At 35.4% G+C, this 14,350-nt stretch overlaps 1 protein-coding gene across 1 annotated transcript in view; it reads right to left on the bottom strand.

Annotated features, from left to right (window-relative positions):
* Nucleotides 1-1,726: 1,726 nt before the first annotated feature.
* The window catches only part of ALDH1A1 (aldehyde dehydrogenase 1 family member A1), a 30,209-nt gene continuing 17,585 nt past the window's right edge, over nt 1,727-14,350 (bottom strand). Inside the window, exons 7-13 of the mRNA XM_079331474.1 lie at nt 11,925-12,038; nt 10,237-10,339; nt 9,505-9,689; nt 7,842-8,006; nt 5,903-6,060; nt 4,331-4,405; nt 1,727-2,324 (exon numbers count right to left, since the gene is read on the bottom strand). Coding sequence (XP_079187600.1) covers nt 2,252-2,324; nt 4,331-4,405; nt 5,903-6,060; nt 7,842-8,006; nt 9,505-9,689; nt 10,237-10,339; nt 11,925-12,038 — 873 coding nt within the window. The 3' untranslated portion in view covers nt 1,727-2,251. The remainder of the gene's footprint in view (nt 2,325-4,330; nt 4,406-5,902; nt 6,061-7,841; nt 8,007-9,504; nt 9,690-10,236; nt 10,340-11,924; nt 12,039-14,350) is intronic.

Genomic DNA, 14,350 nt, shown 5'->3' with positions numbered 1-14,350 from the left:
GACACTGAGAAGAAGGGAAGCAGCTGCCACATGGTGTATATTCAAAGGGGAGTTGCTTCAGACTAGCCCTGGTCTGCTTCTAAGACCTGAATGGTTACAGTGGTTGAACAATACCAGAAACCATATATGCACCTGCTGGCTTAATGCCACCAAAAAGGAGCCCCATTTTGCTCCCTTGTGTCCTTCCTCCAGGTAAAGAAGGTAAGTTGGGAAAATCAGAAATATAATTTCAGATTTGCCTTCCTGATCCAAGACAAAATGTACATTTAGACTTAATGTAATTTGGTTTATTTATCCTTCCTTGAGACTTCTGCTTTTCAATGCAAAAGTAGAATTGGGATGGTAGAGATTTTTCAAGACCCACACCAACTCTACAGATGGCTTTAAATTTCTTTTAAAATACAAAATTCATCACTGTATCTATGTTTTCGCAATGTTCATTATGACTTTTAAAGACTTTCAGATAATTTTACCAATCTTTTCTTATCTGCAGTTTATTTTTTAAGATTTTGTTGTTGTTGTTGTTTTGACTTTGGCATTTATTTTAATTTCTGTGCTTTCTTCTGTCTATTATCCTCTGCAGAAAAATCTCTGCTAATTATTACACAGTACACTATTACTTTTGATTCACTCTTCATTCTTTCTCTTTATTAGTCTTTCACTTGTTTCTTATATGGAAACCAGAATTCAATTTGTCTGAAAATGATATCCAGTGAAGTTACTTTAGAGGCTTGAATATGGGATTTGGAATGGATACCTTTCAAAAATAAATAGATAGTGCAGAGGCTGTGGAGAGAAATACCCATGCCACAAATTTTATGTCCAGTTTTTAATGGGAAAAGGCATTCTAAAAAGAGTCACAGTGGGAAAGTCTCATCTGTATTTTGTTTTAACTATCTTATTAAAAAAAAAAAAAAATTAAAAAGTGACCAGTGAATCCAAACGACCTCTTTCCTTTTAATACTGTGCGTATTCTCCACACTTACTGCTGAAAAATTTTTGTTGTGCCAAGTTCTTATTAACGGGCAGGGCTTGTACTATGTATAGGGTGTTTTGTAAGGGCCTGTCTATCAAGAGTTGGCTTGTGGCTCTGGATTCAGTGGTGAGAAAATATGAGCCTGTCAGTAGCAGGCTGTGCACTGGCTATCTCTGCCACTGCCCCGGAGTTTTTTGGTGGCTGGTGCTGAGAAGCCATCAGAGGTGCTGGCAGCTGAGCTGCTAGAGAGCTGTGACATGCCAGAGCTGAGCTTGTGGTTAGCTTGGGGCTTAAAGCAGGCCTTTATGACTGTAAGCAGCTATAAGGAAAAGATGAAGAAAAAGGATGAAAAGAGACAATGGATTAGAGGACGAAAGAAGAGGGAAGAGAATAAGCAAGGTTACCCACATGAAAGTATGTGAGTACAGGAAGGATGTAGTAGGTATAAACCATATAGGAGATTGCCTTCTCTCCCCTCTCTTCTTTCTCTTCATTGTTTCTTGCTCATGCCTGTTCAGATTTGTTCTGCACTTACCACTGCAAAGCCAAGTGCTGGCTCTTTGCAAATTGCCTACTATTCTGTGTGTTCATGGTTTTCCAGTTACAATACTGGCAGGATACTGGGGTCTTTACCCACTCTGTAGCAGATGTAGTTTATTTCTGATGACCTGAACACTCCACTCGTGCCTCTGTGGTACATATGGCCCCATGGTAAACTGGTCTAATAGAAAAGACTAATGGGAGACATACTAGGTTTTTTTACATGAATTTTAATAGTTTTTAACATTATACAGATTACATTCATGCAGCATGATGCACAATTTTAATAGTCTAAGAAATATATCTAGAGAAACATAGAAACCTCTGTGAACTACTCTTAAGTGCTTTTGTTTAGGCCACAAAAAAATACAAGGAGAACTTGCCATCTAACACTTACAAGAACACATAAGTTGAAACTGTACTTGTAGAATATATTGAAAAAGAAAAATTTTCATAACACTACAGAGAACTACAAATGCAAACAAGAGTAGACATTACTGGATATGAATTTTAAAATTAGTTAGCTGTGAACCAGACATTAAAGATTTCATTTCATAATTAATCACATTAATTTTTTTTCTACGCTACTCCTTATATTGTCAATGTGAGAAGGTACCAGTTACACAGTCAGAAAGAAGAAAAGTTAATGAATCACTTGAACAACACAACACTTAAGAATTCAGACAGCCTTTTCAGATTCATTTGAAGATGTTAACTTCTGCACCTCAAACAGTATTACGAGTTCTTTTGAGGGATTTTGATTGTGACAGTCTTAACTTCCGTGTATTCATGAAGTCCATATTCTCCCCTAGATAAAAGAGAACCAAGAGCAACATTTATGCTAATGATTTTTGAATGAGTTTTTTTGCTGGCAGGGATTTTCAGTGGTAGTGTGCAATGGGCTGGGAACATAAAAAGTACACTGGACATATTTGGAAGACAGCTGTGCAGCCTGACTGCTGCTGGAAACCTTTTGGAATGCTACATCAATGGTGTCCTGAGAAAAATGGAAGAGAGAGTGGCTTTATTTCTGTGAGTGGTGTTTAATTTAGAGTATTCTAAACTGGGTTTCTGTACAGCAGATCAAGAACATGTTAGGTCTTCACAAGCATTTTCAGCAAGTTGTTTGTAAAGCTCTTCTGACATCAAGAGCTTTCTCCAGAACCAAAGAATAGAAACTTAATTTCAAGTAAATGGAGGACAAAATTATTCCATGATGAAAACTCACAGTCAATGAAAAAGAGTTAAAATCTTTGACATGTTATAAGCATGTTTCACCTTTATGTTTTCAGTGGTGAAATGAAACTTGTTTGTGTTTCTACATATTTGACATCTGATGTCAAATACATTGTTTGATGTAGTCAAACTGTTTACACATAACTGATTGCTTTATGGAGCAACATTTACTACAGTATAATGTTACACAGTTCTCACTGCTGTCTTATTAGATAGATATATAAGCAAAACAGAAATCTGTGCTCAGGACACTTGTGCTGGATTAAAATGTTTGTGATTCCTTCAATTTTGGAGAGGAATTTTGTTAGTATATGACTTTTGCTGGTTAACTTTGTAATGGTATTATCACTCTAAAAATTATAAAGAGAATTTTGTTCTGGGGATCAAGGAAGTCAGTGGTTTACCACAACCACATCCTAATTTTTTCAGTGTAGGTTTTGCACATATATTTCCACTTCTTGTAAAAATGCTTGTCACATATTTACAAATTTTCTCATGACAGATATCTAGCTAGTGATGATTCTTTCCTTGTCCTTTAGTGGGAATATTTTTATTGGTGTGATAATTGCGACTTTGAACTCGAAAACTTTGTTAGAATGAAAGATTAATTCCTTCAAAATGTACTGGTGTAGACAGCATTTTTGACAGTCTGCTATTTCCAGCAAATAAATAAAAACATATTTCTGAAAAAGGCTGTAATTCAGAACTGATTATTTCCCAATTATTGGCACCCTATAAAGGCAAAGCTGTCTTTGATAAAAATGGCCTAAATTATTGAAGGGTTTCAATTTCCAGTTTTCTAAAGCTCTCAACATTGGCTTGACTGTTTCCTTTGAAGACAGTGGGAGCTTTGCCATCAGAACCAGATTGTGTCCAGTGATGAGCAAGCAGGAAAACACTAGCCTTTATCTCTGAAGAAAACACATAAAAAGAAGCTCTGAAGTGGCCCATTTATACATATATTTTTAAACCACTTCTATGATTCATTAGAAGTGTTATGTATTTATCTTAATTAAAAAAAAAGAAGGCTTACTTGTGCTGATTTTCAGTCATTGCTTTGAAAATAGTTTTTTCGCATGCATATGTCATTTTTAATAAAGAATGAATAAAAGTAAGACAGGACATGATTCAAGCTGAAACTGGATTAAAAGTTGAAAGTTTGAAAAAACGTGATTAATTTATATTATTTATATGTTACTTCTATTCTGAAACAAAGGTCTGAAAACTACAGAGGATTTATTTCATCATAACTTTTGATCTGGCTGGCATACTGTAAAAACATTAGTTTCACAAATTTTTAACTGAAAAATCTTGCTTAAACAAGATTTCACAAACTACCCACAGATTTATCTTAATGAAAATCAGTTTTTCCATATACACAAAAACTGCAAACCATAAACACAATGGCCAATTTTGATTACCAGTATACTGCAAACACAGCAGACTGCAAATTGGTCATAGTGATAATGTGTGCATTTAAGAAATTCTGGACATTCTAGTTATGCATATTTGAAGTCGGGGTTTGGAATTTCATTTTGAATTGTCTGTGAATCTACAGTTTAAAAAGTATTTACTTACATTTCTCGTCCATTTCCTGACATCTTAAAACCTCCAAAGGGACACTGAGCAGACAATGCACTATAGCAATTAACCCTGGAAGAATAGGAAAATTATTTTTGACCATGTGTAACAATTCTTTTTCACTTCTGAAAAAAATCTGTGTTTTTCTGTCACCTCTAAAAAGACTATGGCCAATATCTAAGTATATATTTGCAAAAATAGATGTAGTTTGAAGTTGAGATAAATGAAGCATCAAAACCAACTATATTTATTATCAGAGTAACAAAACTCATCAAGGGTCTTCAAGCAGAGAGACAGTCATATCTTTCTCTGATCATTGTAATAAAATTCCTAATTTGCACATAAGCTCTCTCACAAAAGATTATCCATAGATAAGTGTTCTGCAGAAGAGTTTATTTATCCTTCTAATAGATAAACTCAGGATAGCTTCACTTTATATTTAGGAAGTTTTGTTTGGTTCTACTCAGTTAAACCTCATTCTGTATTGTGGTTGAGAACAGAGATGCAATAATGAGTAGGAAAGGAATTTCACAGGCAAACTTTAGGTATGAAGAATTTTGGCAGAATGTGCATCCTATTTCCTAACTGAGAAGCTCTTTTTGTCTTACAACCTTGTCAAATCAAATATTCTCTATTTTCATATCTTATATTCTATCCTCCTGCCAGTCTACAAGTTTCAACAAAAGAGATTCTGTTCATAGTTAAGGATTCCTGAACCACCAATCATGTAAAAGCAAATCCCAAATATTCCACTTCTATTCTAAACTTTCTTCCATATAAAGAATACCAGCTCTGAAGTCAAGACTGTTAACTTATTTTTGGAAAGCATATGTTCTTGGATCACAGGACCTGGGCAGGAATTTGTGCTGGTTGCAAGTGCTTTCAGATAAAATGTAAATTGAACACAGGTTTTGCATTCAAGCAAAATCGGTTGTTCTCCCTCTGATGCACTGAAATAACTGTAGGGAAATGCAAATGCTGGTCCTTATCTGCTATGCCTAGTTTGCACATTTTTGTTTCTTAGCTTTTTCTTTTCCAGCTCTATATAGGTTGCCTCTCCTTTTCCATTGCTGGAAATAGTTGGCCTTTTAGTAGTTCTCCCAGCTGGTATATCCTTTCTTTGTTTAATCACATTTTACCAATCCTTCCCTTTACAGGTGGGTGTTATGCCCAGGCTAATGGCCACTGAACTTCAGATAATTAATTTCTTTACACAATACCAAAACTGATCTCGTAAATTACCTTTTAGGCTATCCCTACATCCTCAAGTAAAGGACACTCTCACAGCATTATCTCTTGTTTCCTTTTCTTTTTAGCAAGTAAATTTCCTTTTCTTGACTAAGTTTATGAAAAAATTGTATGACCACTAACATGAAGTAATTATTTAGTACTGCACTAAATAGGGAAGCATGTGAGAAAAATAAACAGAAGACACAATGATCGACCTCTATAAAGATGACAAAGAATAAATATAAAAAAAGACCATCCAAAGCACTGTGAATATGCCTTACAATTAATGTCATTGACACTTGCAGATCTAAAGTAAGAATTTTAAAAAACATAACTTACCATACTGTTCCAGCCTGAAGGGCAGCTGCAAATGTCAGTGCTTTATCAATGTCTTTGGTAAAAACTGCTGCTGCTAAGCCATAGGTGGTATTATTTGCCCTCTTGATAACCTCATCTACAGTTTTAAACTTCATGATTTGCTGAACAGGTCCAAATATCTGTATCAAACACAAGTAAACATATGAAATGATTTAGAATGACTTCCTATTTGAAGTAATTTAATAATTTTAAGTTTACTTCTCTCAGATGGTTCTGAGTTAATTCAGTCAAGAGTGAATAAAGTCCTAAATAAATTATCATAAAGATTTTTTCAATATGAAGAAAGTCAAGATTACCTATTGCAAATACTTCATAAAACAATAAATGAACAATGTAAACAAGCAATGATTAAAAGGCACTCATCATAAATGTAGTTAACATGGTGTAACAGTATGTTACCTATCTGTACTGGTTGCCAACAAACTCATGTTTTCTGGACAGGCTCCATTTTTAAAGTCAAGAAATATTTGATTTTTCCCTCACCTAAATTTACTATTGGACTTTTATCCCTGTGGGTAAATGTGCAACTGAGAATGTACTCCAAGTGAAACAACTAATTCTGCTTTCCACATGGGTGTCAGGTAAGAGAATTGTCCCTCAGCTTTGGCTTTCCTGCTGCCATTTTTCAGTGCTCTCAGACAGAGGTGCCCATACATACATATCACAGAACACCAAGACTGTGTCGACTGGGGGAACGTTACAGTATCTAACTAATTCTATTTCCATAGACTGTGAATCTTCTACTTGACTTTAATGCTGGCTTCCAGCTACAGTTGTAAGGAGTAATTTTCATAGATCAGAAAACCACTGAACATTCCCCCAGTGTTCAAGTTGTGAGCTTCAAAAGTCAGACATTCTTTAAACAGTCTTGGTTATCCATAGCTGCTTTGTTCATTACACTTAAAATAATGAGGGCCAGTTCTTGTACTGCTGACCAAAGTGTAACTAATAGAACTGTGAAAAAATCGTAACTCTGTGTTGTTTTCTACTTGTTTCCATAGTATGATAGGAACAATCTGAATTCTGTCTCATACAGCTCTATCATGTTTTACCACTCTTGGCCTGTCACAATTAATTCTAAATGCTGTGGTATTCGTTTTAACTCAGACTGTTGAGTCTTGCTGGATATAGTATGTTTAGCAGACAGCATCATCTTCCTAGTATGAAGTAGTGGACGCCAATTGCAGCCCAATTGCAGCAGTTATTAATTGAGATAAACATTAAGAAAACACAGTGAAGAGGTCATGACTTGACTTTGAGTCTTTATGTGGGGAGCTAGATGAGATGGCAGCTCAGCACTCCCAAATGTCTCTGGTTCCTTCAGACAATCATTGGTGGCCTAGCATTGTCATCTTGGTTGAACAGTAGCAGATTCTTCAATGATGTGTAGACACATCTGCAAACTGATCTAAATTAAATAACCCCATAGAGGCAAAACAAAATGCCACCAACAAATTGTCTCTGGAAGCACAATCCAACTAGTTTCTCATATTGCAAAGTAGCTGCCTGGAGCATACAAGCACCAAGTGGCTCCTTAGGCAGTGAAAAATGTTCACATGTTGTATCTCCAAGGTTTGCATCTCTGTTACAGGTCACTGTGACTTTGATATGTGAGATATGGACAGTATGGAGCAATGCAAACCATCCAAACCTCAGCATTTATCTACTGTGGGAGCTTTTGTTGGCAGAGCAGCCTCATACTCCTCTCTCCACCTTAAGCAATCTGGTGAAATGAAAACACCAGAAAAAAACAAAAGCACTTTAAACACCACCAGGATGGAACAACAGGTTTAATGAGAGAATGTTCATATAGTCACTGTGCTTTCTAAATGGATATTTTAGACAGACATTTAGACAGTCAACTTCGAGTGAGAGAAGAGACTGCTGAAAATTTATTTACCTCTTCTTTGGCGATGCGCATGTCATCCGTAACATTAGAAAAAACTGTGGGCTGGATGAAGTAACCCTTGTCTCCCCATGGACCTCCTCCACATTCCAGTTTGGCTCCTTCTTTTTTCCCACTCTCAATTAGCTCCAGGATTTTTTTATACTGCTCCTTATCAATCTAAATGAAAATATATTTCAGGAATGAAAACAACACACACTGGTAACAGTTGGTCTCCTAGGTCTCTGTGAGCTGGACAAAAATATGTTTTTTTCTTTGTGGCAATAGACCACAGTGAATAGACCTGCTACAGGCCATCTCTGAATAGATCTGCTACAGGCCATCTTTTTTTTCTTTTTTTCCCCTAGATAGAATTACTCATAGCATAAAATGAATCTGAAGACAAAGAGGGATATTTAACATAATTACCATTATAAAATGTGGCTACACCCCATGATTACAATTTTCCATTAGATGGGATCATACCAGTTCTAAAAGGAGTAAATTCTATAATCTGTAAAATCATTAAACTTCGGCTTAAGGTTGCTAGGGAGAAAAATAAGTCAAAAAAGAAAAATCATGAGACTGGAGGAGAAAAGAGTCTTAATGCTCATTTAAACATTTTCATTATTATTTTTCCACATGTTTAACTTCCTTAATTTTTCAGTAGGAGTTTATTTACATCTCTCATTTGAAGTGTTAGCATGAAATTCAAACTTAGTAAAGCCGCAACAATATGAAAGGGGATTTCTGTTAATTTTATTTTATCTGTTATTTATTTTATCTGTACACCAGGCAAATTTCTTTTGGAGTTTAATTTTTTGAATCTCCCTGCCCTTGGACTTTTAAATTTATTCAGTTTAATTTATTATCTTGTATCAAAATGTATTCAGGATATCAAAATATATTTTTAAATTTCCCAAATCTTGTGTGGCTTGGAGTGCATTTTTTCTAATATACTGGGTGTCTTTTTATTACTCAAAATTATACTGATAACCAGTAAAGATTATGTTACTCTATCTAATGCATGGAAGTGGTTTTGTCTCCTATTTTTTCTGTCTCTACTACAGCACTTTTTTGCTGTGATTTTATTCCATATCCTGAGTATAAGCTGATGTGTGAATAAGACTAGATGAGAACTATAGTAACAGTGCTCTGAAGTGATCTATTGAGTTCACAGCATTGTCACAGAAATGCTTTTTAATGCTGCATTTTAGCATTCATTTGATGGGAAATCTGTTGGTATAATCTGTTAACAAAAGGAGGGAAAAAAAGACTTCTTGCATTTTAATTGTGTAGTATTCTAAAACTGAGAGCAGCATAATAAAAGTCTAGTGCCTTGAAAAAGGGGAAAAGATATTGAAACTCTTATTTCTTCAAGCTAGTCACTTATGGTGGCACTATCTTGCACTTTTATAGATCTTGCATTTGAGCTTTTTCAAAGCATTTCATTTTTTGTAAGTGTTCCCCTTCAATAATAAAAAGAACTAGAAAAGAAAGAGACCTTGGGCCTATGATATTGCCATAAAAAACAATCACTCTGATTTCCTCCTCCTTGTACTGCAGATTAACCTCCACAAAACTGTACTTAGCCTTGAAACTACGGCAACAGTAGATTTAGGACATTAAATTGTGATGCCATTACAGAGTCATGCTGGAAATATGTAATTTTACTCACTTGAGGGCCTTGCTGTACACCAGGCTTCAAAGGATCCCCAAGAGTATACTTCTTTGCTCTTTCAATGCTCCGGCGAACAAACTCATCATAAATAGGCTCTTCCACAAAAATCCTAGATCCTGCTATACAACATTGCCCCTGGTGATAGAACAGACCAATATGGGCAAATTCCACAGCAGCGTCCACTGCAATAAAATGCAGAGTTTGTCAGAACATAAACCTGATTGTCACATCATAAATTCTTTACTAACCCTTGTCACCCATCTAATTTCCCTTTCTAGCACTTTTTATTTTTATAGTCCCTTAAAACCATACTTATGTCCAAACTACCATCCTCAAGAGGATCATAGTGCACCTAGCTGAACATGGATTCAGATATTCTATAGAAAATACAGATTTAAAATTATTTAGCCTGTCAGGAGTACCAAGAAAAGTATTCAGACAGAAAGTTAATGAACCTGTTTAAGATCCTTCTATCTGCTTATCATCCTGCATTCATATTTCATTAGGATGATCATTAATTAGATTAAGAGTGAACAGGTTGTCAGAGGTCCATATCTATTCAGGAGCCATCAGTTTTGGTGGCAATCTAACTTAAAATTATGGCATGACCAGAATACGTTAAAAATTACTTCCTTTTTGAGAAGATTCAAGTAATTTACTGATAAAGAAAGGAAAAAAGGACATTGGAGTTGCAATAGTAGTAGTTCATACAATAAAATTGCTACTAACAGTCTGCATCTGCAAATATAATGTTAGGACTTTTTCCTCCAAGTTCCAAGGTAACTCTCTTCAGATTGCTCTTCCCTGCTGCTTCTTTAATCAGTTTGCCAACCTAAAAGATAGGGAGAGGACAGCTTCATGTCAAAAAGTTTGTCATGACCTGTATAATACTTTTATGATTCCTCAAAAGTAAAAATCTGTTAAGAGATTTCTCCTATCCTAGTAATAAATTGAAAAATAAGTAAAAAAAACCCACAACAAATCTGAAAAGAGTCAGGGTGCAGGGGTCTTTCACCCTATGAATTGGAAAACTCTTCTAGAAGAGTCTCCCCTGTAGTGTTACCTACCAAAGGCACATGATAGTTTTTTGGTTATGACCCCTCTACTTCCATGTATCTCTAACCTAATGCAGGAAGGCTCTTTAATGCATAAAATTTATGAGACAGTCCACACTGGTTGCATGGATACTCTTCCTTGTTTCAGTTTCCCTCTTAGATGAATGAAGAGGAGGAAATGGAGGCTGTAAGCTAGTACCCCTACCCTGCTTCTTTTCTACTGATGACATGATTAAAGGAACTAATTACTATGAATTGCCCTGGAAAAGATGTAAGGAAAAATCTGCTTGTAGCCCTTGTGGGTTTGGTCTCCAACTGCCTGCGTCTAGCAACCATCAGTCTGCAGCTTCCTCCCTCTGTCAGCCTTCCTGCCATCACTTCCCACTGCTAAATTGCACTGCTGGAAGAGAACAGTCACCAAACTCAAGAATACACCCTCTGGTCCATCTGCCTTTGGAGGGTTACTGGGCACTGGGAGCTGTAGTTGTCACTGTCTATTGGGAACATCTGTGGAATATTTCTCAGATGTCAGGGTTTAGTACTGTTTTCATTTCCCATTATTGTAGAGCTGAAGGTTTCTGAGAGTAAACATAGCTCTTGCACTCAGTGTGTACTGATCCCTGACATGAGGCAATGATATTTATCTTTGGAGTCTACATCCAAGAAGTTAAGAGACCATATGGCAGCTTTTCCATTTAGCATGCATGTAGACAGACAATATAATGAACTGTATCAAGGATATAGCTAACCCCTAATCCTACATATAGCTTGCAATGAGAAATCTTCAATTATAGCACTCACAGTTCTTCAGAGTGAAGAAAATTAACAGTGACCTTCCTTTTAAAGAGATGCATATTCAAACACTCTTCTAAAACCATCTAGATGGTACTAAGTATTACTGAAATACCCAAAATCTCTCATCTCACCTAAAAGTGTGCAGACCAAAGGATGAGATTTCCTCAGTACCTTCCTGTCATACCATTGTTATTAAACTTTAAGATAACAGAACTTCTTACAAAAAAAAAAAAAAAAAAAAAAAAAAAAAAAAAAAAGTAAACAATATTATGAAAAATTTTTGGTTTCAAGAAGTAAGACTCAAAATACCTTTGGTGTACTAGAGCCCACTGTATCTCATGGACTGCCTTTGTTTGAAGGGCTTTTCCAGCAATACAAACATTGTTTAAATATGTTTAAAGTTAGTAATAACCAACAAATCATTAAACAGACTTTGTTTAACAAACCAGCAGCCATAAGAAAGAAGAAAGTTAAAACAATTACACAGAATGAGTTAGACATTAAATCATTGCTGGGAATCAGAGGGGCACATTTCCTGCTTATATTTTCTTGCATTCATTACAGTACCTCTGTAGAGCCTGTGAAAGCTACTTTATCTATATCCATGTGGTGAGAAATTGCTGCTCCAGCCGTGGGTCCAAAACCTGGCACAATATTCACTACTCCAGGTGGAAATCCTGCCTAAATTGAAAGAAAGAATCCTGTAAATTTGGGGAAGGATAATAACTAGAAGAATATGTGTCACATGGTCTTATTTCACTTTTCAGTTCTCCAGCACCTTTTTTTTTAGTCATATATTTATTCTCAGCCCTAGAGTCCCAAAAAACTTCATTCTTACATGATTTACACTCTTTCTTTCACCTGTCTTTTAGGTTATTGAACTACCTTAGGTTTATTTTCTCAAAAAACATGCTGTTTTAATTCTTTGTTAGTGCCATTTCTGAAGAATTTTTTTTGGAAATTTTCTCATTCAGGTGTACAAAGAAATATTGCTTACTTTCATATCTGCTTAAAACTGTTTCAATCAACATATGTTCTTGCTGACTTCTGCACATTAATATCCATGCTAGATGAAATTTAGTGATTAGATGAATTAGATGAAATTTCATGATCTGCTACTGAAATTCTGTTCAGAAAAATGATGGAAATCTGGATGCAGGTTTAAAGTACAGTGGGCAACTTGAGAGTTTGCAGAAAAAAAGCTGCAAATCAGCTACCAAGCATGAAAAAGAAAGCTGAGATATGCACAGTATCTTGCACATTTTTATGCAAATAAGGTTTTTCCTATGGTTCAAAACAAAAGCATTGTTTCCCATAAATCTTATATTAGATATGGTCCATACACAGCCAAATAAGCTATTTTCTTCCAGCAGCTTGTCAGGCAAACTCCAATGACATGCAAAGAGTAGCTGAAATTTTGTTGGTTTATGGAGCAGCTGCACAATCTCAATGACACTTGTGAAGCAAAAATAGAATTAAAATATCAAATAGATAAATTATCACTTCAATTAGTCTCTTTGTAGCACTAAACAGGATGATAGAATTGCATGCAGAAGCTCCATATTTTTTGAAAAACTGTGAATTTCAGGTAGTGAGTTGGAGCACCTAAAACTCATGTCCTGCATTTTGCATACCAGGAAGTTACTCTTGTTCAAGTAACTTTTATTCCTTACAGTTTCATTATCACATACAGCCTGTGAATGCTTGCTATGCTTATTTAATTTTCCAGATAAATCTTTACCCTGAAATTGATGAGACAATGAGGTTCTTTCCATTTGCTTAGCATTGTGTTTCTTACTTAACTTGTGTAGAGAATAGAGAACTCTTACTTTGAGCATTTAATTCCACGTTTGTTTTAGGAGTGACAACATTTATTTTTCTTTTTTAAAAAGTGGACATTTGGGAACTAGAATGTTAAATTTGGCCTTCAGATATTTTCACAAATATAAAGTAGGTGGTGAAATTATCACTGTCAGGGATTTGAGCTCCAATTTTTTTTTTTGATATTTCGGATACTTACCACATTCCCACTTCTGACTTTCAAGAAATCAGAATATTAGGATAGATATTTAATTAGATCACAACAGAATTGAGTTACTTTCCCTGTAAAGTCACTTTTTTCAGAGAAATACACTTTCAGACACTTATTGTTAAAAATTAATGGGAAAGATTTATCTGATATTTTTTAAAGCTATTCCTCCTCCACGTTATTATCTAATAGCATTTACTATGTGTTGCAATAACAGCAGGACTTAGCTCCATTCTGATAATAATTTAGTTTCTGTGTAATATTAACACACAACCAGTCAGTATGTTCTGCTGAATCACTTTTTTAAAGCAGAATTATAAAATGTGCCAAGTCATTTCCATTTAAACTCTGAAAGGTTACTGCACTGGTGATTATTGACATCTGTGCCAACCTTTGAAACATTTAAATTGTATTCGTTGATTTTACTGGGAAGAAAGCTAAACTGTTTTACTGTTCTCTTTGTTTGCTGGACTGGGAACAACAGTAAGCTTTGGAGGCACGAACTTTCTGAAAAAACTATCACTTTCAGGAGCACAAAGTGTCTTCTCACAGTTGCTGAGGGAAGAGAATTCACAAGTTTGGCAGCAGTCACCATCTTGATTTTACAGCTCCCTGTTAATAATAAACTTAGGTGGATGAAAACTTTGTTCAGTTAAAAAAAAAGAAAAAAAAAGCTGTGCAAGCAGGTTCTTTTCTGTGATAACTATGCCAATAAAGTCATTGCCACCCACTCTAAGTACTCTGCACTTGACTCCTTGTTTGCCTTTGAAAGGTACTGTACTTTTGCAATGCAAATATATTTGCTAAAGAATGGAGTTTACTAAACTGTTGTTTGGGGGTTTTGTGTGTGTGTACTAGGATGAAATATATGCATGCTTTTGCCCTGGTTTGGCTTCACTAGTTTACAGCAAAGTAAGTCCCAAAGTGCAAGGCTAGGCATGCAATGAGCCTGTCTTACATTACC

The sequence above is a fragment of the Erithacus rubecula genome (genome assembly GCF_903797595.1).
Source record: "Erithacus rubecula genome assembly, contig: SUPER_Z_unloc_4, whole genome shotgun sequence".
In the NCBI taxonomy this organism is placed as follows: domain Eukaryota; kingdom Metazoa; phylum Chordata; class Aves; order Passeriformes; family Muscicapidae; genus Erithacus; species Erithacus rubecula.
Note: the sequence above shows the minus strand (reverse complement) of the source record. Positions and strands in the feature narration are given on the sequence as shown.